At 56.5% G+C, this 27,603-nt stretch overlaps 2 protein-coding genes across 28 annotated transcripts in view; one reads left to right on the top strand and one right to left on the bottom strand.

The window, feature by feature from the left end:
• TNRC18 (trinucleotide repeat containing 18) overlaps window positions 1-17,464 on the top strand; it is a 125,776-nt gene extending 108,312 nt beyond the window's left edge. For all 17 annotated transcript variants that reach the window (XM_077996081.1, XM_077996086.1, XM_077996084.1 and 14 more), the window contains 9 exons: window positions 2,777-2,894; window positions 3,383-3,458; window positions 3,564-3,672; window positions 8,561-8,677; window positions 9,483-9,647; window positions 10,760-12,111; window positions 15,526-15,762; window positions 15,954-16,028; window positions 16,536-17,464. In XM_077996081.1, the coding sequence (XP_077852207.1) occupies window positions 2,777-2,894; window positions 3,383-3,458; window positions 3,564-3,672; window positions 8,561-8,677; window positions 9,483-9,647; window positions 10,760-12,111; window positions 15,526-15,762; window positions 15,954-16,028; window positions 16,536-16,742 (2,456 nt within the window). In that variant the 3' untranslated portion in view covers window positions 16,743-17,464. The remainder of the gene's footprint in view (window positions 1-2,776; window positions 2,895-3,382; window positions 3,459-3,563; window positions 3,673-8,560; window positions 8,678-9,482; window positions 9,648-10,759; window positions 12,112-15,525; window positions 15,763-15,953; window positions 16,029-16,535) is intronic.
• A 3,548-nt stretch (window positions 17,465-21,012) lies between these two features.
• The window catches only part of SLC29A4 (solute carrier family 29 member 4), a 31,178-nt gene continuing 24,587 nt past the window's right edge, over window positions 21,013-27,603 (bottom strand). For all 11 annotated transcript variants that reach the window (XM_077996100.1, XM_077996104.1, XM_077996101.1 and 8 more), the window contains exons 8-11: window positions 26,252-26,390; window positions 25,956-26,143; window positions 24,730-24,970; window positions 21,013-22,267 (exon numbers count right to left, since the gene is read on the bottom strand). In XM_077996100.1, coding sequence (XP_077852226.1) covers window positions 22,125-22,267; window positions 24,730-24,970; window positions 25,956-26,143; window positions 26,252-26,390 — 711 coding nt within the window. In that variant the 3' untranslated portion in view covers window positions 21,013-22,124. The remainder of the gene's footprint in view (window positions 22,268-24,729; window positions 24,971-25,955; window positions 26,144-26,251; window positions 26,391-27,603) is intronic.

Below are 27,603 nucleotides of genomic sequence, written 5' to 3'. Positions count from 1 at the left end.
CTCTGTGAGGTTAGATGTGGAGATGTGATATGCTCAGATTGACTTTAAAATGAGCTGTCTGGGCTGGGCAGGGTGGCCCATGCCTGTAATCCCAGCACTTTAGGAGACCGAGATGGGCAGATCACTTGAGGTCAGGAGTTCCAGACCAGCCAGGCCAACCTGGTGAAACCCTGATTCTATTGAAAAGACAAAAATTAGCTGGGTGTGGTAGCAGGCGCCTGTAATCCCAGCTATTAGGGAGGCTGGGGCGAGAGAATCGCTTGAACCTGGGAGGTGGAGGTTGCGGTGAGCCAAGATCATGCCACTGCACTCCAGCCTGGGCAACAAGAGCGAAATTGTCTTACCAAAAAAAAAAGCTGTCTGGTGCTGCACAGAGAATGAGTGGGGGCCCCAGGGAAATCAGGGAGTCTAGTTAGGAGGCTGTGCTGTCCAGGTGAGAGTGGGTTGTGGCCTGGGGCTGCCACAGGGGCAGCAGGGGGGGAGGCGGGGCAGGGCGTGCACATTAGGAGGGAGACTGGATGGGAGGCAGTGTTGGGGGTGCAGGCAGATGAGAGGGGAAGGGAAGGGTGAGGACAGGTTTGGGGGGCTGGGCAGAGGCCCTGTCCCTGAGACCCGGGTCAGAGAGGGTCATGTGCTGGGCTTTGATAACTCGAGTCTGGGGTGCCTGGGAGGCACCCCGCGAAGTCACGCCCAGGCTGGGACCCAGGGGTCTGTAGCCCAGAGGCGAGATTGTGGGTATATGGGGGAGCGAGTGAGAGAAGGAGTTGTCTACCCCAAGGCTGCACTGGTGAGCAGCCGCTGTGTGACAACCAGCCGCCGCCGTGTGCATCTCGGGGCGTGCAGGGCTGCTGGGTGGCTGTGCAGACCCCCACTGGCCTTGCTTCTGCAGTGACGGGCTGGCCAGGGGTCAGCTGCTCCACGTCTGTGGTCCTCTCTGCGTGTGTCGTTTATCCTGCCAGACCCGTGGCTTAAGAGAAGTTGAGCGTAAGAGCTCTCTTGCCTAGGCTCAGCATTGGGCCCCGGCCACTTCTGAGAGTCACGTGGCCAAGCCCAACGTCAAGGCGTGGGGAGTCCAGTCTGCCTGTGACAAGGCCACGTGAGGGCTCTGTGCAGGCACAGGCAGGGATACGGCAGTCCCAACCATCCCTCTCCCAGCGAGCCATCTGGGTCTTTTTATATTCATAATGGGAATGTTGGGGACCGGGTGAAAGGTCCCACTGAGAAGGAAAGGCAGGCCCAGGTCAGGGGCGCTCCAGAGAAAGGGAGGCGCCCACAGGGAGAGGGAGCAGAGGGCTGGGGCAGTGAGAGTTGACCACCATTGGGAAGTTTGCCCCTGGGCATTCATTTCCACCAGAAGGAAATAGTGGACGGAAAGTCTCAGAGGTACGTGGGGTGTGGTCACCTGCACCTGTAATACCAGTGCTTTAGGAGGCTGAGGTGGGAGGATCACTTAAGACCAGGAGTTTGAGATCAGTTGGGCAACATAGCGAGACCCTGTCTCTACAAAAAATAAAATAATTAGCCAGGCATGGTGGTGTGCACCTGTAGTCCCAGCTACTCAGGAGGCTGAGGTGGGAGGATGGCTTGAACCCAGGAGCTCAAGGCTGCAGTGAGCTATGATCTTGCCACTGCACTCTAGGCTGGATGACAGAGCAAGCAAGACCTTGTCTCTGAAAAGATGATGATGATGATGATGATGATGATTGTTGAGATGAAGTCTCACTCTCTGTCATCCAGGCTGGAGTACAGTGGCGTGATCTCGGCTCACTGCAGCCTCCGCCTCCCAGGTTCAAGCAATTCTCTTGCCTCAGCCTCCCAAGCAGCAGGGACTACAGGTGTGCGCTGCCAAGCCTGGCTAATATTTGTGTTTTTAGTAGAGACAGGGTTTCACCATGTTGGCTAGGATGGTCTTGATCTCCTGACCTCGTGATCTACCTGCCTCAGCCTCCCAACGTGCTGGGATTACAGGTGTGAGCCACCGTGCCTGTCCTGAAAAAAATTATTTAAAAAAAGAAAGAGGCCGGGCACGGTGGCTCACACCTGTAATCCCAGCACTTGGGAGGCTTGAGGTGGGTGGATCACCCAAGGTCAGGGGCTCGGGACCAGCCTGGCTAACATGGCAGAACCCTGTCTCTACTAAAAATACAAAAATTAGCCAGGTGTGGTGGCAGGTGGTTGTAATTCCAGCTACTTGGGAGGCTGAGGCAGGAGAATCACTTGAACCCGGGAGGCGGAGGTTGCAGTGAGCTGAGATTGTGCCATTGCACTCCAGCCTGGGCGACAATATTGAAACTCCATCTCAAATAAATAAATAAAATAAAATAAAAAGAAAGTCCTAGAAGTTTGGCTGAGGGCAGCAGTAAGGGGGGTGGACGTCATGATGGAGGATGGTGGCTGTGAGTGTCCGGTGATGGCTGGAACCCAGAGCTTCGTGCCAGTCCCAGAGGCTGCCTTGGGGTGGGAAGAGACAGCACGTGCAGGCTTTCATCCCTGGGTTCACACCTGCCTGGGGTCTTTGCAGACATCTGGGGCCAGGCAGGGAAGGGGGCTGAGAGGAGAGGGGCTGCCCACGGCACCCTGTGTGTGCCCACCGGTACACACAGGTCTGCACAGGTACACACATGGGTAGACAAAAGATGTGCACACATCTCAGCCCCACGGCCCACCCGGCACCAGGGCCTCCATTTCAAGGGGATGACTTAGGGGTGACGGGAGGAGGGAGAGGTGTCGCAGACGCCCCTGGTTCCAGCCTTGCCTCACGGTCCGACCCCTGCAGCCCCTCGGTCCTGCATCATCGACAAGGACGAGCTGAAGGATGGCCTGCGTGTGCTCATCCCCATGGACGACAAGCTGCTATATGCCGGCCACGTGCAGACCGTGCACTCGCCAGACATGTGAGTGGGGTGGGAGGTCCGGCGCAGAGCCCCATGTCCCATACCTGCCCCGTGTCTCGGCCTCTGTACCTGGCCACTTCTCCTTTCTAGGCTGTGGCTTCCCCCGATGGCAGAGGGCAGGGGCATGAGTGGGCTCAGAGCTGACAGGGAGGCCCTGGGCACTTTGAGGGAATACTGGGTGAACCCTCCCAGGGGCTGGGCACGGCGGCTCCATGGCAGGAGCTGTAGCGGGAAGGGGTGAGAGGGAGCGTGCTGGCCTCTCTCAGGATCTGGACTGCACCAGCCTGGCGTGCTCTGCAACCCCTAGTTCTACAGATGAGGAAAATGAGCCCAGAAAGGAGGAGAATTGCCAAATTCAGCAAGCCAGCAAACCTCTGAGTCCTGGTGTCACCTCCCAGTGGTCTGGGAGGCAGAGCTGGTGCTGGCAGAGTTGAGGCCCTCTGGGAGGTCTCGGCCTCTGCCACCTCATGCCTCCTTTGCTCCTGCAGATACCGCGTGGTGGTGGAGGGTGAGCGCGGAAACCGGCCTCACATCTACTGTCTGGAGCAGCTGCTGCAGGAGGCGGTGAGAGGGGGAGGGCGGGGCCTCGGGATGCTCGGGGTGGGCTGGGTGTCCAAGGCCATGGCCACAACTGTGTCCACACCTTGCACTCATCCCATGCCCTCCTAGATCATCGATGTGAGGCCAGCCTCCACTCGCTTCTTGCCACAAGGGACCAGGATTGCAGCTTACTGGAGCCAGCAGTACCGCTGCCTCTATCCAGGCACAGTGGTCCGAGGTGAGATGCCTCCTCCCCAGCTCTCCCCTGCCGCCTAACACCTCAGTATGGACTTATTTGGCTACTAAAACCTAACTCTAACTGGCTTAAGAAGAAAGACTTGTGGGCTCACATAACTGAAAACTATATGGCCTTCAGGCATGGTTGGATCCAGGTGCCATTTAAACGATGTCATCAGGACTCCAGCTCGGAGTATCTGTCAGCAGTGCTGTCGTCTGTGCTGGCTTCACACTAGCTCCTTGGAGATTGTATTTTACCATCTTAAGAAATCTTACCATTGGACGATTTCTCAGTCCCAGTTTTCCCACACAAGTTCTAGTGTGAACTGACTTGGGCCACATGGTTTTCATTGATCCTACCGCTGTGAGTCTGATCGACCGTGCCTGGGTCAGATTCTCATCCCTGGGGCTAAGGAGTGAGGTCACCTCCCTTTTATTCGTGGGCTGCGAAAGATGGGAGGGTGACTTCCCCTGCAAAGTGGACATGTTGTTAGAATAAGAGAGAATGAGGCTGGGTGTGGTGGCTCACACCTGTAATCCCAGCACTTTGGGAGGCCAAGGTAGGTGGATCACTTGAGGTCAGGAGTTCAAGACCAGCTTGGCCAACATGGTAAAACCCCATCTCTACTAAAAATAAAAAAATTAGCTGGGTGTGGTGGCAGGCGCCTGTAATCCCAGCTACTTGGGAGGCTAAGGCAGGAGAATCGCTCAAACTTGGGAGGTGGAGGTTGCAGTGAGCCAAGATTGCACCACCGCACTCCAGCCTGGGTGACAGAGCGAGACTACGTCTCAAAAAAAGAAAAAAGTATGGAGGCTGGATGGAGAAAAACAACAAGTACCCTAGGACATGTAGGTGTGGATATCAGACAGGCAAGAAAGACAGTCAAATGGTCCAACCCTTAGCTCTTGCAAAAGCAGTGTATTCTAGAGAGGGGGTATGGATGTGGATTAGACATTCTCCACCCCCGCAAAAAAAAAAAAAAAGCCCACCCACATGCCAAATACAGTCCACTGCTTGGCCTAACATCCATTCATACCCAGAAAATGGAAACCAATGCTAGCTCAGCAGAACAACAGATGACTGGTCCAGCCTGAGTAGAGGATCTCAGGCCAGGAAGATTTATTTTTTTCCATCGTATTAGTCACTCATTTATCATCCAAATTCTGAAAGTGCTGTTAATAAGGTAGAAGTTGGCTTTAGATTCAGATTTCCTGGCACACGCTGTGCCCCTGTACTGGGAGGTGCTGGCTGTGTTCTAGGCCTGCCTCATGGGTATCATTCTGGATTCTTGGGCCTTCCCTGTCCCTCATCCTGGGAACTGCTTTTGTTGCATTGCATGTTTTTCTCTTTTTTTGGTTCAGTTCCTTGTTTTAAGCAGCAGATCTTTCAGTAGCTTTCTGAGGAAGAGTATGTGGGAGTTAAATTTCTCACATCCTTGTGTGTTTGTACTCTCTTCATTCTACCCTTATTTTTTTAGAGATAGTTGAGCTGGGTACCCTTATTCTTTAGAGATACTTGAGCTGGATATAAATTCACAACTGGAAATAGTTCCCTCACACCATTTCAAAGACATTTTTCTATTTTTATCTTGCTTCCCATGTTGTTGAAGACATTCAACGTTGTGATTCCCAAATCACTGTAGAAGACCTGTTTTTTTAATCTCTGGAAACTTTTAGGACCTTCTCATTATCCCTAGATCTGCAATTGTGTGTGTGTGTGTGTGTGTGTGTGTGTGTGCGCTCATCATGCTGGGTATCTGCAGAGGGAGGCTTTGATTTTGAAGCAAATTTCATTGAGTCCTGGAAGCTCTACTTGTGAGCACAACTTGGATAACTGGCCTTGTGAATTTCATGTTTTCTCTGGAACTTGGGCTAGTCCCATGGTCCCTGGTGTGTGTGTCTTTTTTCCTGTTATTATTTTCTTACTTTGTTCAACTTATGGAGATAATTTCTCTACTTTTATCTTCTAACCCCATCTGTTTTCTTGAATTTTTTTTTTTTTTGAGACGGAGTCTCGCTCTGTCACCCTGGCTGGAGTGCAGTGGCCGGATCTCAGCTCACTGCAACCTCCGCCTCCCGGGTTTACGCCATTCTCCTGCCTCAGCCTCCCGAGTAGCTGGGACCACAGGCACCCACCACCTCGCCCGGCTAGTTTTGTGTATATTTTAGTAGAGACGGGGTTTCACCGGGTTAGCCAGGATGGTCTCGATCTCCTGACCTCGTGATCCGCCCGTCTCAGCCTCCCAAAGTACTGGGATTACAGGCTTGAGCCACTGCACCCAGCCTGTTTTCTTGAATTTTAAAAATTTCTGCTGTCATTTAAAAACTTCTCCACCAGCTGCGGTGGCTCACGTCTGTAATCCCAGCAATTTGGGAGCCCGATGCGGGTAGATCACTTGAATCCAGGAGTTCAAAACCAGCCTGGGCAACATAGCAAGACCCTGTCTCTACAAAAAGATAACAAAAATTGGCCAGGTTTGGGCCGGGCGTGGTGGCTCACACCTGTAATCCCCACACTTTGGGATGCCAAGGTGGCAGATCACCTGAGGCCAGGAGTTTGAGATCAGCCTGGGCAACATGGTGAAACCCCATCTCTACTAAAAATACAAAAATAAGCTGGGCGTGGTGGCAGGTTCCTGTAATCTGAGCTACTCGGGAGGCTGAGGCAGGAAGAAATACCTAAACCCAGGAGGTAGAGGTTGCACTGAGCCGAGATCACACCACTGCACTCTAGCCTGGGTAACATAGTAAGACTCTGTCTCAAAAAAAAAAAATTATCCGGGCTTGGTGGTGTGCACCTGTTGTCCTAGCTACTTGGAAGGCCGAAGTGGGAGGATCACCTAAGCCTGGGTGATCGAGGCTGCAGTGAGCTATGATTGCAACATTGCACTCCAGCCTGGGTGACAGAGCGACACCCTGTCTCAAAAAAAAAAAAAAAAAAAAAAATCCTAAAGAGTTATTTCTTATTCTCTGAGTATTTTTTTAAAATTTTTTTTAGCCGGGCACGGTGGCTCACGTCTGTAATCCCAGCACTTTCAGAGGCTGAGGCAGGCGGATCATGAGGTCAGGAGATCAAGACCATCCTGGCTAACACAGTGAAACCCCGTCTCTACTAAAAAAAAATGCAAAAAATTAGCCGGGCTTGGTGGCGGGTGCCTGTGGTCCCAGCTACTGGGGAGGCTGAGGCAGAAGAATGGCGTGAACCCGAGAGGCGGAGCTTGCAGTGAGCTGAGATCGCACCACTGCACTCCAGCCTGGGCGACAGAGCAAGACTCCGTCTCAAAAAAAAAAAAAATTTTTTTTTTGTTTTATCAACACATTTGTTTTTAAACTTTCTGAGAGGATTGTTTTTCATTTTAACTTTCTGTATTTTTTTTTTTTTTTTTTTTTTTGAGACAGAGTCTTGCTCTGTTACCCAGGCTGGAGTGTGGTAGAGTGATCTCAGCTCACTGCAACCTCCACCTCCTGGGTTCGAGTGATTCTCCTGCCTCAGCCTCCCAGGTAGCTGGGATTACTGGCATGCATCACCATGCCTAGCTAATTTTTTGTGTTTTTAGTAGAGACAGGATTTCACCATGTTGGCCCGACTGGCCTCGAACTCCTGACGTCAGGTGATCTGCCTGTCTCGGCCTCCCAAAGTGCTGGGATTACAGGCATGAGCCACTGCACCTGGCCTCATTTTAGCTTTCTGTAGCTCCCTCTCTCTTCCCGGTCTCCGTTCCTTCTGTTTGCTGGTGCTGTGCCCTTCCTCTGGTTAGAACTCCTTAGGCTTCTGGGGACCTTGAATGAAGGAAACATTATCAAGCCTGTGGGAGCTCTGTGCACTCACGAGTCTTTGTCATCGCGAGTGGACAGGAATGTTTTGTTAAGGGACTGCTCAGATTCTGCAAGACTCACATCCTTGGGGATATAGTCCCAGCACCTGGCGTTTGGGAAGAGGGCTGGGCTGTCACCCTTTGCGGGGCCTGTCCAACCTCCTCCCTGCACTCAGTGTCCTTCAGTCTGGAGCCTCTCTCTGGGGTAAACCCCCCAGCTCCTGCCAGCTGGGCCTCCCTCAGCCCATTCAGTGTTGAGGTCTCCCTTAGCCCTGCCTCCGGAGGTGCTTGGGGCCTCTCGGGTCTGTGCCTTGGCAGGATTCTCTTGGGAACACCACCACCTCCTCGTGGGTATCACCTCCTAAGAGATCAAAGCCCACTCCTGCACGTTCATCCCAGCATCTCTCCCAAAATGCCACCATTTCCCGCTGCTGCCCTCCCCTTTCCCATTCTTAGTGTCCTTCAGGGTTGACACCCGCTTCCCTCCTTTGCTGTGGTTGCAGGAGGGTCTTGGGTGTGAGCGGGCACAGGTGCATGTGCTCCGCTGCCTTTTGTCACCCAAAGTCAGCTAGAAATGGGAGACCCAGGCCAGGTGCAGTGGCTCACGCCTTTGGGAGCCACTTTGGGAGGCCGAGGTGGGTGGATCACCTGAGGTCGGGAGTTCGAGACCAGCCTGATCAACATGGAGAAACCCTGTCTCTACTAAAAATACAAAATTAGCCGGGCATGGTGGTGCATGCCTGTAATCCCAGCTCCTTGGGAGGCCAAGGCAAGAGAATCACTTGAACCCGGAGGGCGGAGGTTGCGGTGAGCCGAGATCGCGCCATTGCACTCTAGCCTGGGCAACAACAGCAAAACTCCGTCTCAAAAAAAAAAAAGGAGAGCCAGTTCTCCTGCCCAGATGGCCTGGCTCTAACACCCACATTCTGAGCCACTGTAAACCCTCACCCATGTCCCCACTGCTGTACCATAGAGAGCAGGGCTGCACAGGGGCCGGTTTCTGCTGTCCCCACCCTTGTGCCTCACTAGGGAGCTGGAGGTCCAAGGGCCTCCCCTGAGCCTCTCCTCCCACAGGGTTACTGGACCTGGAGGACGATGGGGACTTGATCACTGTGGAGTTTGACGACGGAGATACTGGCAGGATCCCCCTCTCACACATCCGCCTCCTGCCCCCCGACTATAAGATCCAATGTAAGTGACAAGCTTGTGACACCCGGGCTCCTGCCAGGGGCCGCCCATCCAGGCTCTCGCCCTCCAAGCCCAGCTCTGGGCTCTGTCTGAAGTCATTTGGAGCCATAGGTGATGGAAGTAGCAGAAACCATGGATGGGCTCCTGTGAGATCCCAGGGCTCCCAGGTCCTGGGTCCATGAGGACAGCCCAAGCCCAGTGGCCCAGGCCATGGGAAGCTGATCAAAAATTATTAATGGCCGGGCGCAGTGGCTCACACCTGTAATCCCAGCACTTTGGGAGGCCAAGGTGGCCAGATCACAAGGTCAAGAGATCGAGACCATGCCGGCCAATATGGTGAAACCCTGTCTCTATTAAAAATACAAAAATTAGCCAGGCGTGTTGAGACGCGCCTGTAGTCCCAGCTACTCGGGAGGCTGAGGCAGGAGGATCCCTTGAACCCGAGAGGCAGAGGTTGCAGTGAACCGAGATCCTGCCACTGCACTCCAGCCTGGCGACAGAGCAAGACTCCGTCTCAAAACAACAACAACAACAACAACAAAAACCAAAGTCAGCATCTTTATCCACCTGTCCCAGTTCCACAAAGTGCTTTGTTTTACTTCATTCATTCAGGGGCCTCTGGCTGCTCCCTGCAGATGGGATTTCCCCCGCTGGACCTCACAGCCTATCGTGGGAGCCCACCCGGGGTCAGCCACCCGGCGTTGGTTGCTTCCGCCCCCATCCCTGATCCCCAGGACAGACCAGGGTCTTGGAAGCTCCAAGCTGGGGACCCCAGGCCTGATGAGCCACTCTGTCCTCTGCCCTGCAGGTGCTGAGCCATCCCCAGCCCTCCTGGTGCCGAGTGCCAAGCGCCGTAGCCGGAAGACCAGCAAAGACACTGGGGAAGGCAAAGACGGTGGTACGACTGGGTCGGAGGAGCCAGGAGCCAAGGCCCGTGGGCGTGGGCGGAAACCCAGCGCCAAGGCCAAGGGTGGTACGTTGAACCGGACCCCAGGGCAGGGGCGGTGGGTAGAGCTCCTTTGTGCATCCAAACTCGGGGCTTGAGAACCTGCCCAAGTGCCTACCTGCTGTCTGTAAGAACTCTGAGCTGGGTGCGGTGGCTCACGCCTGTAATCCCAGCACTTTGGGAGGCCGAGGTGGGCAGATCGCCTGAGGTCAGGAGTTTGAGACCAGTCTGGGCAACATGGTGAAACCCCGCCTCTACTAAAAATACAAAAATTAACCGGGCATGGAGGTGAGCGCCTGTAATCCCAGCTACGTGGGAGGCTGAGGCAGGAGAATTGCTTGAACCCGGGAGGTGGAGGTTGCAGTGAGCGAAGATCGCGCCATTATACTCCAGCCTGGGTGACGAGTGAAACTCTGTCTCAAAAAAAAAAAAAAAAAAAAAAGACCTCTGCACCTGCACCGCAGGATTGTTCTGACCAGGTGACAGATGAGGAAACTGAGGCTGAGGGAGGCAGGTTGGTTTGTCAGAGGCAGAGCTGAGCTGCAGCCGGCCTGTGTTTCTTTCCAGAATCCAGAGAAAATGCTTTGTACAGGCTGAAAGCAGAGGCTATTGGAGGACCCACTTTGGGGCCAACACAGCTTAAGGTTGTTATAGGGGAACCGCTGAAGGAGGCCTAAGAAGGCCGCAACCGGGTTCCGCTCAAGAAGTAGCAGAGCCAGGATTGAAACCAGGCCGTTCTGCTGGGCTCGGTGGTCCACGCCTGTTCTCAGCACTCTAGGAGGCCCAGGCACAGGGATTGCTTGAGCCCAGGAGTTTAAGACTAGCCTGGGCAGCAGAGCAAAACTGTATCTCTACAAAAAAAAAAATAATAATACAAAAATTCCCCAGGCATAGTGGCGCATGCTTGTGGCCTCAGGTTACTTGGGAGACTGAGGCTGGAGGCTCACGTGAGCCCAGGGAGGTTAGGGCTGCAGTGAGCCCTGATCATGCCACTGCATTCCAGCTTGGGTGACTGAGACCCCATCTCAAAAAAACAAAAACAAAACCCACAGAAGCAGGCCTTCCTGATGAAAGCCACAGCTCGTCTCTGCCAGGAAGCCCCCGCCCCAGTCTCTCATCTGTTTTCTTTTGTTTTGCAGACAGAGCCGCTACCCTGGAGGAGGGGAGCCCAACAGATGAGGTCCCCAGTACCCCCTTAGCCCTGGAGCCGAGCAGCACCCCAGGTTCCAAGAAGAGTCCCCCAGAGCCTGTGGACAAGCGAGCCAAGACCCCCAAGGCGCGCCCAGCACCGCCACAGCCCAGCCCCGCACCACCCGCCTTTACCAGCTGCCCAGCACCCGAGCCCTTTGGGGAGCTCCCAGCCCCTGCCTCCACCCTGGCCGCAGCACCCCTCATCACCATGCCCGCCACACGCCCCAAGCCCAAGAAGGCGCGGGCAGCCGAGGAATCAGGTGCCAAAGGCCCTCGGAGGCCGGGGGAGGAGACTGAGTTGCTTGTCAAACTGGACCACGAGGGTGTCACGTCACCCAAAAGCAAGAAGGCTAAAGAGGCTCTGCTGCTCCGGGAGGACCCAGGGGCCGGGGGCTGGCAGGAGCCCAAGAGCCTCCTGAGCCTGGGCAGCTACCCCCAGGTGGCCGGCAGCAGCGAGCCCAAGGCACCCTGGCCCAAGGCCACGGAGGGGGACCTCGCCCAGGAGCCCGGGCCGGGGCTCACGTTCGAGGACTCTGGGAACCCCAAGAGCCCAGACAAGGCCCAGGCCGAGCAGGACGGGGCGGAAGAGTCCGAAAGCAGCAGCAGCAGTAGTGGCAGCAGCAGTAGCAGCAGCGGCTCGGAGACGGAAGGGGAGGAGGAAGGCGACAAGAATGGGGAGGGGGGCTGTGGCGCCGGGGGCCGTAACTGCAGCGCTGCCAGCTCCAGGGCAGCCTCACCGGCCTCCTCCTCCTCCTCCTCTTCCTCGTCCTCCTCTTCTTCCTCCTCCTCATCCTCCTCTTCCTCCTCCTCCTCCTCTTCCTCATCCTCCTCCTCCTCTTCCTCTTCATCTTCCTCCTCTTCCTCCTCCTCCTCCTCTTCCTCGTCCTCATCCTCGTCCTCCTCCTCCTCCTCTTCCTCTTCCTCCACCACAGACGAGGACTCTTCCTGCAGCTCAGACGATGAGGCAGCCCCCGCCCCCACGGCTGGCCCTTCTGCACAGCCGGCGCTCCCCACCAAGGCCACCAAGCAGGCCGGCAAGGCGCGGCCCTCGGCCCACTCCCCAGGCAAGAAGGCGTCTGCGCCCCAGCCCCAGGCGCCTCCTCCGCAGCCCACACAGCCTCTGCAGCCCAAGGCTCAGGCCGGGGCCAAGAGCCGACCGAAGAAGAGAGAGGGCGTCCACCTCCCCACCACCAAGGAGCTGGCCAAGCGGCAGCGCCTGCCGTCCGTGGAGAACCGGCCCAAGATCGCCGCCTTCCTGCCAGCCCGGCAGCTCTGGAAGTGGTTCGGCAAGCCCACCCAGGTAACCAAGCTCGCGCTCGGGCGGGGCGCAGGGGCTGGGGGCCTTGTCTGTCTCTGCTGAACCCACGGCTTCACGCCGTGTCTCCGCGTGTGGTAACCTCCCAGAACCCCAGGGTGGAGGACTGGCGTCCCACTTGATGGATGGGTACACTGAGTCTCAAAGTGTCCTCAGGTACCTGGGTCTGTCGGACTCCGATGCCTGAGTCCTTCAGAGCAGAGCAGTCCTGCCTCTGGTCCCGGGACGCAGAGCCACCCTCATGTGGAGACCAAATGAAGGAAACCGCAAAGATCAGCACAGACCCACAGGCGTCAGCGCCACGTGAAGGAAGGGGTTTTCCAGGCTTCTGGGTTTTTTTTTTTCCTTTTTTGAAACCGAGTCGCTCTCTGTTGCCCAGGCTGGAGTGCGGTGGTGCGATCTAGGCTTATTGCACCCTCCACCTCCAGGGTTCAAACAATTCTCCCGCATCAGCCTCCCAAGTAGCTGGGATTACAGGCACCCGCCACCATGCCTGGCTAGTTTTCATATTTTTAGTAGAGATGGGGTTTCACCTTGTGGGGCAGGCTGGTCTCGGACGCCTGGCTTCAAATGATCTGCCTGCCTCGGCTTCCCAAAGTGCTGGGATTACAGGTGTGAGCCACCACGCCTGGCTTTTTCTTTTCTTTTCTTTCTTTTTTTTTTTCTTTTAGAGACAGGATCTTGCTCTGTCACCCAGGATGGAGTGCAGTGGCGCTATCACAGCTCACTGCAGCTTTGAACTCATGGGCCCAAGCAGTTTCCCCGCCTCAGCCTCCTGAGTAGCGGGGACTCCAGACGTGTGCCACCATGCTGCCCAGCTGGTTTTTAAATTTTTTTGTAGAGACAGAGTCTCACTATGTTGTCTGGGCTGGTCTTGAATCCCTGGGCTCAAGTGATCCTCCTGCCTCAGCCTCCCAGAGTGCTGGGATTCCAGGTGCTAGGCCTGACAGCCTGTTGTGTGTGGCGTTTGCAGTGTTCCCAGCCATGCCCCGGGCTCCCAGCCACCAGTGTGGCAGTCCCAGCAGAAGGTGCCTCCTTCCCGGGTTTGCCAGCAAAAGTCCAGGGTTGAATCTCCTTGGCCTGGCCGGGATCTCGTGTCCATCCCTGAGTGAATTAATATGGCCTGGAAGACAGACAGTCCTGGCTGGCCAGGTCGGGGTCCTGTGTCCGCTGCCTGTAGCAGTGGGTTGGTTGTTCAGAAGGTGCCCTTCCAGCCTGCCTGTGGCTGGCTATACACTCGCACACACACATGCACACAGTGCACTCACAAACACAGCCACATGGACACACGCATACATATGCATGCACATGTACACACGAATGCACGTACAGCCACACACAAAGGCAAGTACACGCACGCAGACATACACGTGAATGCACGCATGTACATGAACCATGTAAACATGAACATGCACACAAATACACTACACACTACACCCACACATGCACACAAGTACACTACACCCAAATGCACGCTTGCACACGTACACAAATGAAGGCGCATACATGTGTGCACATGCATCCATGCACACGAACACCTGCACAAATGCACAGATGAACATGTGCACACACAGGCACATACACATGGCAGGACCCAGTGTGAGAAATGAGAGTGGTTCAGACAGGCTGGCAGTGAGCCCCCAGTGTGCCGTAGGTGTGGGGCAGGAGCACCTGTTCCGGTAGGAGTCAGCGGTGTCTCAGGCAGCATTTCCAAAGCTGCTGTAGAACAGAGTTTCCAGTCTGTCTTGCCCACGTGCAGTGGTTGAAGTCTGTAATCCCAGCACTTTGGGAGGCTGAGGCGTGAGGATCACTTAAGCTTGGGAGTTCAAGGCTGCAGGGAGCTTTGATTGTGCCACTACACTCCAACCTGGGCAACAGAGTGATACCTAGTCTTGAAAAAAATAATAGTTTTAGCTGGGCGCGGTGGCTCACGCCTGTAATCCCAGCACTTTGGGAGGCCCAGGCAGGAGGATCACTTGAGGTCAGGAGTTCAAGACCAGCCTGCCAACACGGTGAAACCCCGTCTCTACTAAAATACAAAACATTAGCTGGGCGCGGTGGCAGGTGCCTGTAGTCCCAGCTACTTGGGAGGCTGAGGCAGGAGAACTGCTTGAATCTGGGAGGCGGAGGCTACAGTGAGCCAAGATCGTGCCACTGCACTCCAGCCTGGGCGATAGAGTGAGACTTCGTCTCAAAAATAATAATAGTGGCCGGGCGCGGTGGCTCACGCCTGTAATCCCTGCACTTTGGGAGGCCGAGGCGGGCGGATCACGAGGTCAGGAGATCGAGACCATCCTGGCTAACATGGTGAAACCCCGTCTCTACTAAAATACAAAACATTAGCCGGGCGCGGTGGCGGGTGCCTGTAGTCCCAGCTACTCGGGAGGCTGAGGCAGGAGAATGGCGCAAACCCGGAAGGCGGAGCTTGCAGTGAGCCGAGATCACACCACTGCACTCCAGCCTGGGCAACAGAGTGCAGACTTTGCCTCAAAAAAAATAAATAAATAAAAATAAAAATAATAATAATAATAATAGTAACAAGTTTTAAAAGATAAAAAAGGCCAGGCATGGTAGCTCACGCCTGTAATCCCAGCTCTTTGGGTGGCTTATGTGGGAGGATCACTTGAGGCCGAAAGTTCGAGACCATCCTGGGCAACACAGACCCCCATCTCTACAAAAATAAAAATATTAGCCATGCATGGTGGTGCATTCCTGTAGTCCCATCTACTCAGGAGGCCGAGGCAGGAGGATGGCTTTAGCCCAGGAGATTGAGGCTGCAGTCAGCTATGATAGTACCACTGGATTCCAGCCTAGGTGACAGAGCAAGACCCTTTTTCTGAAAAAAGTAATTTTAAAAAGAAAAATAAGGCCAGGTGCAGTGGCTGACACTGCAATCCTAGTGCTTTGGGAGGCAAAGGTGGGAGAATGGTTTGAGGCCAAAAGTCTGAGACCATCCTGGGCAACATAGTAAGACCTTGTTCTCTACAAAAATTTTAAAAAATCAGCCGGGCGTGATGTGCGCCTGTATTCTCAGCTACTCAGAGGCTGACGTGGGAGAGGATTTCTTGAGCCTAGGAGTTCGTGGCTGCAGGGAGTCATGATTGCGCCACTGCACTCCAGCCTGGGCAACAGAGTGAGACCCTGTCTCAAAAATAAAAAGTCTGGTAGTGGCAGAATCCTTGGATTAAGTGAAGCGCCTCTTGGAGACCCAGCATGTCAAAGAGATGGAAGAGGGGCTTCCCCAATTGGAGCGAGACAAGGGGCTTCCTCCTCTCCCCAGAGTTGGATAGGGGTTGACTTGGAGGCCGAGGGCCCGGAGTCCCAAGTGGCAGAGCCTGCTAGGCGGCGGGCTCGGCGGGGCTGGGCCAGGGCCGTGCCGTGACACACGTGTCCTTGCAGCGGCGTGGCATGAAGGGCAAGGCCCGCAAGCTCTTCTACAAGGCCATCGTGCGCGGCAAGGAGATGATCCGCATCGGGGACTGCGCCGTGTTCCTCTCCGCCGGCCGTCCCAACCTGCCCTACATTGGCCGCATCCAGAGCATGTGGGAGTCGTGGGGCAACAACATGGTGGTCCGAGTCAAGTGGTTCTACCACCCCGAGGAGACCAGCCCGGGCAAGCAGTTCCACCAGGGCCAGGTGAGCCTGCGGCACCCCCAGCTGGGCTCCCCAGTCCTAGGCAGTAGAGGGCAGACCTGAGGGTGAGCAAGGCATTCTGGGTGCTGGAGGATCAGTGGCCCTGCCCGGTGGGTCAGCCCTGTCCTGGGGCCTGGGGTCAGGTGCGGCGGCTCCCCCGGCTCACCCAAGCCCCTCCCCTGTCCCCCACACAGCACTGGGACCAGAAGTCCAGCCGCAGCCTCCCGGCGGCCCTGCGGGTCTCCAGCCAGAGGAAGGACTTCATGGAGGTAGGTGGTGGTGGTGGTGGTGGTGGTGGGCAGGTCGGGGGTGGCTGCCTCCTTCTGGGCAGCTCAGACAGGGCCTGGCTCAGCATCCGCTGCTGTCCCCCATGGTCTCCCTCGGCCTCTGACCTCCTGTCCCTGCCACTCTCAGTGCCTGGCTCCAGTTCTCTGTCTCTCCCAGTCTCTGCGTCTGTCTCCATCTCTGGGTCTCCTCTGCTCTCCCGGTGTCTGTCCCTGAGTCTCCGGCCATTCTTACCCTCTGACTCTCTCTGGGTCTTTGGATCTCTTGGTCTGTCTGTCCTTGTCTTCTCTCTCTCATTTGTTCTCCATCTCTCAGTCTCTGTCTGTTTTGTTGGTCTGGCTCCTCCTCAGCCTCTGTCTCCGACTTGGTCTCTGTCTCTGTCTCGGTCCCTGGGGCTCCCTCTGCTTCTGTTTCTGTCCCTGTGGCTCCCCGGGGCTCCCTCGGCCTCTGTGCCCCCCACCCGCCATCCTGATATCCCCGCGTGCCCACAGCGCGCGCTATACCAGTCCTCACATGTGGACGAGAACGACGTGCAGACGGTGTCACACAAGTGCCTGGTGGTGGGCCTGGAGCAGTATGAGCAGATGCTGAAGACCAAGAAGTACCAGGACAGCGAGGGCCTGTACTACCTCGCGGGCACCTACGAGCCCACCACGGGCATGATCTTCTCCACGGATGGTGTGCCCGTGCTCTGCTGAGCCCACCGGGCCCCATGGGCCACTGGCCACCTGTGCCCCAGAGGGCGGCCAGGGACCCCTCTCCATCACTGCCACGGCGCGGGGACCACGTGCGTTGTGTGCATGCGAGTGCTCCTGCAGGCATGTGCATGGGGCCAGGTGTGCACGTTGACGCCCGGGTGAGCGTGTGTGCATGTGTGTGCCCATGTGCATGCACGTGTGTGCACACATGTGCACAAGCCTCCAGCTCCACCTTCCAACCCCTCAGTGCCCCTAGGACAGGGGCCCCTCTTAGCTATCAGGGTATGGCCCTGCCGTCCCCCTCAGGGCAGCCTCGGCCGGACCGGCCCTCTCTGCCCAGCACGTTGCAAGCACTTGGCCAGGCCGGCCCTCCAGGCTGCTGCTGCGTGGGGGCCCGGGGGCCCCCAGGCCCATGCAGACTGGGGATTCTGGTGGGGAGGGGGGCTTCTAAGGAACCAAACTGACGTTCACTCTGGGCTTCTCGGGCACCCTTAGCATGGAGCCCACCCCAAGGCCTCCCACTGTGCATGGGATGGGGTGGCCTGATGCCAGCCGGCCTCCTTGACCGTGCCAGGGGCCCTGCCCCCACCCTCTCAGGATGGCCTGGACTTGGGGAACAGAGCCGGGTGGGGTTGCAGCCCGGAGCATCAAAGGCACCAGGTGGATTGGGCCCAGCAAAGGCCCACCCTGGTCCAAACCCTCACACTACAGAAAACCCCAATGGTGCTGAAACCCTTGCCCGGCCACGCCCGGCCCCTCCCCACCCAGGAGGGAGGTGGCACTTCTTAACCTGTACAGTTTTATTGTACCAAGAGACTCGCCCCGCCCCTGTATCATAAGCCTTTAAATGGAGTCAACTTTTTAATTATATATATAAAGATAAATATATATAAATATATATATAAACTTTTTAAAACTGTGAAAAATAGCTATGAAATTATAAAAAAAAAAAAAAAAAACCAACACATTCTGACGTGCAGAATATTATTTTTTATTTCCTGTTAGATTGTAGTGTCTAGCACCGGCTTCACCGGCCTCCCAGTCCCCAGCACACCCCCACCCACCCCGCCAAGTGTACTGTACTCACCCCCCAGGATAGAGAAAAGAGGGAGAGAAGAGGGAGAGAGGCAGGAGCCGGCCCGAGCCCAGGGTCCCTGCTTGGGCCGCAGAAAGCACTTAACCAGGCCCCAAGCCTTCCAGGGAAACCAAGGCCTCGACCAGACAATCTTGAGGGAAGGAAAAGCCAGACTTTGGGTTTGTTTTTTGGGGGAATTTTTTTTTTTTTTAAGTTTCTTTTGGAATTTTGTTTGTTGGCAAATTCTGTGTGCTCTTTTTCATAAGAAAAAAAAGAAAAAGATTTAATTGGAAAAATAAAATGGTTTGGAGTGGTTTATTTCAGGGGCCGGAGTGGGGTGGTATCTGGGGGGATTCTGCCATATCAGGGCACTGGGAAGTAGGATTCAACTGGAAGTTGGGTACCACCCATGCAGGGGCAGTGACCTGATGGCCATGTAAATGAACTAATCAGCCGGGCACGGTGGCTCACGCCTGAATCCCAGCACTTTAGGCGGCCGAGGTGGGAGGATCACTTCAGGCCAGGAGTTAGAGACCAGCCTGAGCAATGTGGTGAAACCCTGTCTCTACTAAAAATACAAAAATTAGCCGGGTGTGGTGGCACACACCTGTAATCCCAGCTACTCGGGAGGCTGACGTGGGAGAATCACTGGAACCTGGAAGGCAGAGGTTCCAGTGAGCTGAGATTGTACCACTGCACTCTGGCCTGGGGGTGACAGAGAGAGATGGTCTCAAAAAAAAATTTTTTTGAGCAAATTTACATGAGAAAAAATTAAAAGTTAAGTTGGCTGCGTATGGTGGCTCACGCCTGTAAAATCCCAGCACTTTGGGAGGCTGAGGTAGGCAGATCACTTGAGGTCAGGAGTTTGAGACCAGCCTGGCCAATATGGTGAAACTCCATCTCTACTAAAAATACAAAAAAATTAGCCGGGTGTGGTGGTGCACGCCTGTAATCCCAGCTACTTGGGAGGCTGAGGCAGGAGAATTGCTTGAACCCGGGAGGCGGAGGTTACAGTGAGCTGAGATCGTGCCACTGCACTCCAGCCTGGGCAACAAGTCAAGACTCCATATCAAAAAAACAATTCCAGGCATGGTGGCTCACGCCTGTAATCCCAGCACTTTGGGAGGCTGAAATGGGTGGATCACCTGAGGTCGGGAGTTCGAGACCAGTCTGACGAACATGGAGAAACCCCATCTCTACTAAAGACACAAAATAGCCGGGCGCGGTGGCTCAAGCCTGTAATCCCAGCACTTTGGGAGGCTGAGACGGGCGGATCACAAGGTCAGGAGATCGAGACCATCCTGGCTAACACGGTGAAACCCCGTCTCTACTAAAAAATACAAAAAACTAGCCGGGCGAGGTGGCGGTCGCCTGTGGTCCCAGCTACTCCGGAGGCTGAGGCAGGAGAATGGCGTAAACCCGGGAGGCGGAGCTTGCAGTGAGCTGAGATCTGGCCACTGCACTCTAGCCTGGGCGACAGAGCCAGACTCAGTCTCAAAAAAAAAAAAAAAAAATAAATAAATAAATAAAAACACAAAATTAGCCGGGCACAGTGACACATGCTTGTAGTCCCAGCTACTCGGGATTCTGAGGCAGGAGAATCGCTTGAACCAGGGAGGCAGAGGTTGCAGTGAGCTGAAATCGAGCCACTGCACTCCAGCCTGGGCAACAAAAGTGAAACTCCCCTCTCTCCCACAAAAAAAGCTGCACATTCCCAGCCATGCCTATCACAACTGAAGAAAATGATACTAATGGTAAGAGTGGCCCCAAGCCCTCACCTAGATGGGGGTGGACAGCCTCTGCACTGGGGCCTAGGGAAGCTATAGGTGAGGGTCTGGCTGCCCAGCGACTGACCTGGTTCGTGTGGGCAGCCTGCAGAGGACAATTGGGGCTTTGCAAAGAGGGTAACCCAGAGAGGGCAGCCAGCTGGCCTCAGGCAAGGGAAGGGCCCGGCGTGGGCTATGGGAAACACTGTGGTGTCACCTGGTGTAGTCTTGGCCCAAGTGGCCGCCCACCTGGACCCCAGGGAGGATGCCTGCCCTGTATCCTGGAGGCTGCAGACCCGGAGCACAGGTGGCCCTTCTGCCCTCCTTTAAGGGACCCACATCAAAACCTGGACCAGCCTCACTGCTTGGGGAAACTAAGGACAGAACAGGCTGGGTACAGTGGCTCACACCTATAATCCTGGCACTCTGGGAGACCGAGGCAGGAGGAACACTTGAGGCCCAGACTTTGCGACCAGTCTGGGCAACAGCAAGATCCCATCTGTACACCAAATAAAAGAATCTAACCAGGCGTGGTGGCATGTGCCCATATTCACAGCTATTTGGGAGGCTGAGGTGGGAGGATCACAGGAGCCCAAGAGGTGGAGGCTGCAGTGAGCTATGATGGCAGCACTGCACTCCAGCCTCGGCGACAGAGCGAGAGCCTGTCTTGCAAAGAAAAAACAAAAATGAGGCACAGGCCGGGTGCAGTGGCTCATGCCTGTAATCCCCCAACACTTTGGGAGGATGAGGCAGGTGGATCACTTGAAGTCAGGAGTTTGAGACCAGCATGGCCAACATGGTGAAACCCCATCTCCACAAGAAAAATTAGCCAGGTATGGTGGCAGGCGCCTATAATCCCAGCTACTTGGGAGGCTGAGGCAGGAGAATTGCTTGAACCTGGGAGGCGGAGTTTGCAGTGAGCCAAGATCGTGCCACTGCACTCCAGCCTAGGCAACAGAGCGAGACTCAGGCTCAAAGAAAAAAAAAAAAAGAAAGAAAATCAGGAATGGAACAGTGCAGGATTTCGTCCAAATTGCACAAATCAGTAAAAGGGCTGAGGCTCGAGGCCAGGAGGCTCTGACTTCTAGGATGCAGTGTAGTCCCTGAGGGGTAGGGGACAAATCACGCCTGCTTTGTTTCCCCTTCAAATGGGCTGCATGCAGCCATCCTCCCTGATCCTCATGGAGACTGGGGGGTCAAGGTGAGCGACAAACCACAAGTGCTCCCAGCTGTCACCCCACCACCCAGCCCTGCCCACAAACCAAGCCTACCTGGTATGAGGACACCCTCCTGCTCCCTGATCCGCCCCGCCCACCTCGCAGATGGGAAGACTGAGGTCCGGCTTACACGGGGCGACCCGAGTTCCACCGGGATCCCAAGATGGCAGTCCCGGCCCCCGTCCACGCACAAACTCTGCTGGAGGCGGCAGTGCAGCGGTCTGCTTTATCTTTTAATGGCCAGTGCGGTACAGTTAGTGGACAGACGGGTGACGGGACACGGCAGGGTTGAAACGGCAGTCACAGCCAGGGCCAGGGTTCTGTAACGGTGGGCCGTCCTCCCCCTGGAAACGCTGTCTCTGGAAGGACACCCTTAGAATCCCCCGACCTCAGGGTGCCACCCACACGGGCCTGGTGTTCTGGGGGACCCAGGCTGGAGTGCCCCCAGCCCCTCCCTACTTGCTAGGGACCCTTGGGTCTGTCGGGTCCCTTGCTGGATGAGGGTCAAACCTAGGTCAAGCTGACTTCAGCCAGGGTGTGGGGGCCCTACTTCGCAGCCCCCAGACTTACCTCCCCTCTTCTGTCATGGGCCAAGGCGGCAATGGGAGGGCTCCCTAGTCAGGCACAGCCCCCTGGCCTGTGGCATCGCGTGGGTGTGTGGGGAGGTCCTGATGTGCCTGGCTGGCACCACTGCTGTGGTTCCCGAGAGGCTGACGCAGACCGCAGGCGGGTCCCTTCGGACCCAGGGCTCCAACTCCTTCATGGCTAACGCGTTTTGTTTGGGAGAAGCAGTCTCTAAGAATGAGGACAGAAGGGGGAGGCCTGAGGGTGACAAGGTGAGGGGCTGCCTCTCTCCTCTCAGGGCTCCAGGGTTCATGAGGGGTCCTTGGTGGAGGCTGGCCAGGTGTTGCCCCAATCAGTGGCAGCGGGTGATGAGGGCCGGGGTGCAGTCACCGGGCACGCACACTCTGGCGGGCGTCTGCTGTCCTGTGTGAGGACACGGTGCGTGTGACCCCACAGAGTGCTGGCTGGGCTGGAGCTGGGGCCGCAGGACACAGATGGAAGGTAGAGGCAGGTATGAGACCAAACACAGAACACAGTGCTGGCCAGAGCCCCAGGTCACAGAAATGTGTCCCGGTCCTCAAAGGACTTTGCAGAACTTCAGGCCAGGATTGGCGATGGCTGGACCCAGAGGGGGTGGCGCTGCTGGCACAGGGAGAGGCTCAGGGCCCCGCAGGCACTGAGGTGGGGACGGGGGAGGGGCCTTCAGGCCTTGGGGCCCCTGGTCAGGCCCTCGGCATCCCTGGCAGTGGGCAGAGCTGGCTCAGAGGCCTGAGAGGATGGAGCCATTGGCGGTGGAGGGGTGCAGGCAGCTGCCGTGGGCGTCGCGGGTGAGGCTGTAGGTGCAGTAGGCCACGGCGGACCCCAGTGTCAGCCCCGACATGTAGGACACGGTCATGGTGTTCCCTGTGGACAACACTGGCCTGAGGGGAGCAGAGCCGGGGCGACCACCTGGTGGCCACGGCTGCTCGGGTGTGAGGTGCGGTGACACCCGCATGAACCGTGCCGCCCCTCCAGGACCCGCTGCCCCATCGCTCTGCATGGGAGCACCCTCTCCGGATCCTGTCCTTCCTCATTCCTTCTCCCCGGGGCCATCTGCTATGCACACCAGGCCTCGCCTGCTTCTCTGGGTCCCCCAAACCCCCATTTTTAAAATTTAAAGACAAGGTCTTGCTCTGTTGCCCCGACTAGAGTGCAGTGGTACAGTCACAGTTTTCTGCAGCCTTGACCTCCTGGGCTCAAGTGATCCCCCAACCTCAGCTTCCCAAATACCTGTGACCACAGGCACATACCACCACGCCTGGCTAATGTAAAAAAAATTTCTGTAGAGACTCAGTCTCACTATACTGCCCAGGCTGGTCCCAAGCGATACTTCTACCTTGGCCTCCAAAACACTGGGATCACAGTCCTGAGCCAGTGCGGCTGGCCCCAACCCTCCCCATTTTAATCTCCAGTCTCAGCCAGGTATGGTGGCTCACGCCTGTAATCCCAGCACTGGGAGGCTGAGGTGGGCAGATCACCCGAGGTTAGGAGTTCGAGACCAACCTGGCCAACATGGTGAAATCTCACCTCTACTAAAAATACAAAAATTAGCCAGATGTGGTGGTGGGCATCCATAATCCCAGCTTCTCAGGAGACTGAGGCACGAGAACTGCTTGAACCTGCGAGACAGAGGTTGCAGTGAGCCGAGATCATGCCACTGCACTCCAGCCTGGGGAACAGAGCAAGACTCCATCTTAAAAAAAAAAAAAAAAAAAAAAAATCTCCAGTCTCCGATCTCCAGCTTCCTCCCTATCAGGGACAATTTGGGATGTCCGATGGGCACCTGGAACGTACCAAATCCCAAACCCAACCCCAACCCCTCCCCGCAAGCCCCCTTCCCATCTCAGCCAGCCTTCTTGCCTTGAACAGTGGACCCCAAACCTGAAGCCCCCTTCCCTCTCTCACACCCTACCTCTTAACCCATCAGCCGGTCCTGTGGGCTGCCGTTCAAACAAGACCTGGAATCCGGCACCTCCCAGTGCCACGTCGACCTCCTCCAGGTCTGGGCCCCGTCCTCAAGGGCCTGGACTGGTAAAGTAGCTCCTCACTCACCTCCATGCCCATGGCAGCTGGAGGGATGCTTTATCAACCATCAGACCCCATTCCTCTCCTCTCCAGCCCCTGGCCTCAGTGCCCGCAGGACCTTTGCACATGCCATTCCCTCTGCCTGGACGCCTTTCCCTTGCATCCTCACATGGCTGTTTCCCTCGCTACTTCCTCCAGGTCTTTGCTCAAAAGTCACCTCCTGGCCGGGCGTGGTGGCTCAAGCCTGTAATCCCAGCACTTGGGGAGGCCGAGATGGGTGGATCATGAGGTCAGGAGATCAAGACCATCCTGGCTAACACGGTGAAACCCCGTCTCTACTAAAAAATACAAAAAATTAGCCGGGTGTGGTGGCGGGCGCCTGTAGTCCCAGCTACTCGGGAGGCTGAGGCAGGAGAATGGCATGAACCCGGGAGGTGGAGCTTGCAGTGAGCTGAGATCCGGCCACTGCACTCCAGCCTGGGCGACAGAGCGAGACTCCGTCTCCAAAAAAAAAAAAAAAAAAAGTCACCTCCTCAGTGAGGTCTTCCCAGATTGCTCCATTTACACTGCTGGCTCTTGAGCCTGACTCTCCCCATCCCATCACTCCTGTTTCTCTGCTTTATTTTTCCCCATAGGACTTCCTGCCATTCAACCAGTCACACCAATCTAGGATTTTTTTTTTTTTTTTTTTTTTCCGAACAGGATCTTGCTCTGTCACCCAGGCTGGAGTGCAGTGGCGTCATCACAGCTGCAATCTCAAACTCCTGGGCTCAAGTGATCCTCCCATCTCAGCCTCCCGAGTAGCTGGGACCATAGGCGCACGCTACCATACCCAGCTAATTTTTAACACTTTTGTAGAGAGGAGAGGCTCTCGCTGTGCTGCCCAGGCTGGTCTTTAACTCCTGGGCTCAAGTGATGCGCCTGCCTTGCCCTTCCCGAGTGTTGGGATTGTAGGTGTGAGCCACTGCGCCCAGCCTGGGCTGCCTCCACATCTGGACAGTCAGTCCCACGGCACGGGGAGTGCCGTTTTGTCGCCACTGTGTCCCCAGTGCCTTGAAAAGCAGTTGGTCCACAGGAGGGGCTCACCAAGTAGTTGTGGGGTACACGAATGAATGAGTGAATGAATGAGTGAATGAATGAAGTGGTTGAGAATGTCTCCACACCTACGGCCTCCCAGACATTGACTGTTCTGAACCTTCAGAACCCAAATGCACCTTCTTGCGGTCTGCCCTGGGTTTCCTCGTGAGGGGGACGTTGCGCTGCTGGGAGGACCACCCCCCTCCATGCCCCGTGGGCCTCACCTGCCAGCTCCCGCTGCTTGGGGCTCACTTTGCCCGCCGCCAGGATCATGGGCACGCTGCCGAAGTAGCCGTTGCTGATGCCCATAAGCAGCGAGAAGATGCAGGGCCAGGCGGGGTGGCGCAGGGCGGGCGTGCCGCTGGGGTAGACGCACAGGATGAAGAGAGGGATGAAGACTATGCGCAGGCAGGAGCAGGCCAGCAGGTGGGTGCCCCGCCAGTCCACGGGCAGAGCTGCCAGGATCTGCAGAGAGCCAGGCATGTGGGCGCCCTGTCCCGGCCACCCCCACTCCTCTCACAACCCCCCCAGCCTCCAGCCACGTCCCCATCCCCAAACACTCCTGGGTCTGTCCAGCTCGGCCTGCACCCCTGCCCTTCTCCGGATCGCCCCTCTAAAATCCCCCAAATCCCACTTAAAACTTTTTCCCTTAGAGTCAGGGTATCGGTCTATCCCCCAAGCTGGAGTGCAGTCGCACGATCGTGGCTCACTGCAGGCTCAAACTCCTGGGCTCAAGCAATGCTCCCACCTCAGCCTCCAGAGTAGCTGGGACTACAGGCACATGCCACCACGGCTGGCTAAGTGTTTTGTTTGCTTGCTTGTTTTCTGAGACAGAGTCTCATGCTGTCGCCCAGGCTGGAGTGCAGTGGCATGATATCGGCTCACTGCACCCTCCACCTCCTGGGTTTAAGCGATTCTCCTGCCTCAGCTTCCCGAGTAGCTGGGATTACAGGCACACACCACCATGCCCAGTTAATTTTTGTATTTTCAGTAGACACGGGGTTTCACCATGTTGGCCAGGCTGGTCTGGAACTTCTGGCCTCAAGTAATCTACCCATCTCTGGCCTCCCAAAGTGCTGGGATTACAGGCATGAGCCACTGCACCTAGCCATTTCTTTGAGCCATTTCTGAGGGTCCCTGCCCTCTCTGGATCCCCTCTGGGGCATCCTCCTGTGCTCATCCCCGGAGGACCTGTGACTGTGAGGCGAGAGGGTGAGTGCCACACCTGTCCTCCGAGATGCAGCTGATACTCCGGAGTGCCCCAGTGGGATCAGGCTGGGGCCACCCTCCACAGAACACTGTCTGGCATGGTGCCACTGCATGGCTCTTGCCCTTTCCACCTGGGATCCACATGCATCCTTCACTCAGAACCCTTCCCAGATGGACCAAGGTCTCCCCATCACCTCCACCCCGTGGCGTCCCCCGACACTGGGCAGGGCGGGCAGCCCACCTTGCCCACGAAGTCTGACAGGTTGAACACAGCCATGATGAGGATGGGCAGCCACTCGCCCAGGATGCAGTGGCGGATCTCAGACTCGAGGCCAGGGAACAGGCACAGCGTGATGAAGTAGGTCACAGCGATGGAGAGCATGTCGGCCCAGATCACCCGCGCCACCACGTAGCGGTGCAGCAACAGGGCTGGGGGCGGGCGGGGGTCAGAGGCAGTGCCCACAGGGACCCCTGCCTGCCTCCCACCCCCCGCCTGGGTACCAGCGCCAGGGCTGCAGAGGGACCCCCCGCACTCACCTCTGAAGGTGGGCCAGCTGCGCTGGACCCTTGGCCGCGGCACATCAAAGCGCATGTAGGCCCCGCCGCTGCCGGTCACCTCGTGGGCTGGGCTGTCCTTTGGGGACCCGCTGGAGGCCAGGGCCGGGGCTGGGTGCTCCTGGAGGGAGGACAGAGTGGGATGGGGTTTGAGTGGAGGACAGGACAGGAGAGGAATCCAGGCCCAATCAGAAGAGCTGCACTGGGGCTGGCGCTGACATTCAGGTGGTGCCTACTGTGTGCAGACACCCCTCTCCCACTTTATCAAGGTCTCTCACTTCACATTTCTGTTTCAGAGAGAGGGTCTTGCTCTGCTGCCCAGGCTGGAGTGCAGTGGTGCAGTCACAGCTCACTGCAGCCTCAACTTCCTGGGCTCAGGCAATCCTCCCACCTCAGCCTCCCAAGTAGCGGGGACTACAGCCATGCGCCATCACCCAGGCCAGTTTTTTTGCTGTTTTCTTTTTTGTAGAGACAGGGTCTTGCTATGTTGCCCAGGCTGATCTCAAACTCTTGGGCTCAAGCGATCCTCCCACCTTAGCCTCCTCTATAGCTGGGATTGCAGCTATAGAGTCCTGGCTCTCACACTTCTGATGCTGCAAATTCCACCTCACCACTCCCATGAACCCTCTACCAGCTTCTGACCAAACCAACCAGAGCATTTTGTCCCCCATGACCCCTTTACTCCTCCTCCAAACACACGGAGCTCCTCCCAGCCTCTGAGCCACTGCACACACTTTTCCCTCCACCCCAACACCTTTCCTGTGGGTCAGGTCTTAGCCCAAAAGTCCCTCGGGGAATGTCCCTGGCCATGAGAGGGATGCACCCCTGCCCCGGCTTGTCCCTTTCCATCCTGGGTCCCTCTCTGGGTGTGGGTGCTCCCCTGGGGATGGTGTTTCTGGCTCACTTCAGTGTCCCCAGCCGAGGGCCCAGGTGACTCACTGGATCAAGGCCTGCATGACCATTCTGGTTCTGGACCCTCAGGAATGAGGACCAACGGCTCCCTCACCCCGCCTCTGCATGGTCTGGCACTCCTGACCTCACCCTGCAGGTGTCCCCAGGACTGTACAACTGCCAGCCCTGAGCCTGGGGGGCTGTGCAGCGCTGCTGCCACCAGAGGGCACCCCAGCCCCCCAAGGACAGCTGCCTGCCCCAGGGATGGTGGGACAGGGCACTTCCTGGCAAGAGCTGTGCTGTGGACCCCACGGGGCAGTGTGACAGGGAAGCCCAGCAGAACCAGGGGCCACAGAACAAGACCCTGGCCCTCCCTCTCTGCCTGTCTATCCTCACCTGGGAGACCACTCCCTTTCCTGGCTGGCTGGTGGTGACTTATATGG

The sequence above is a fragment of the Macaca mulatta genome, chromosome 3, assembly GCF_049350105.2.
Source record: "Macaca mulatta isolate MMU2019108-1 chromosome 3, T2T-MMU8v2.0, whole genome shotgun sequence".
Lineage (NCBI taxonomy): Eukaryota > Metazoa > Chordata > Mammalia > Primates > Cercopithecidae > Macaca > Macaca mulatta.
Note: the sequence above shows the minus strand (reverse complement) of the source record. Positions and strands in the feature narration are given on the sequence as shown.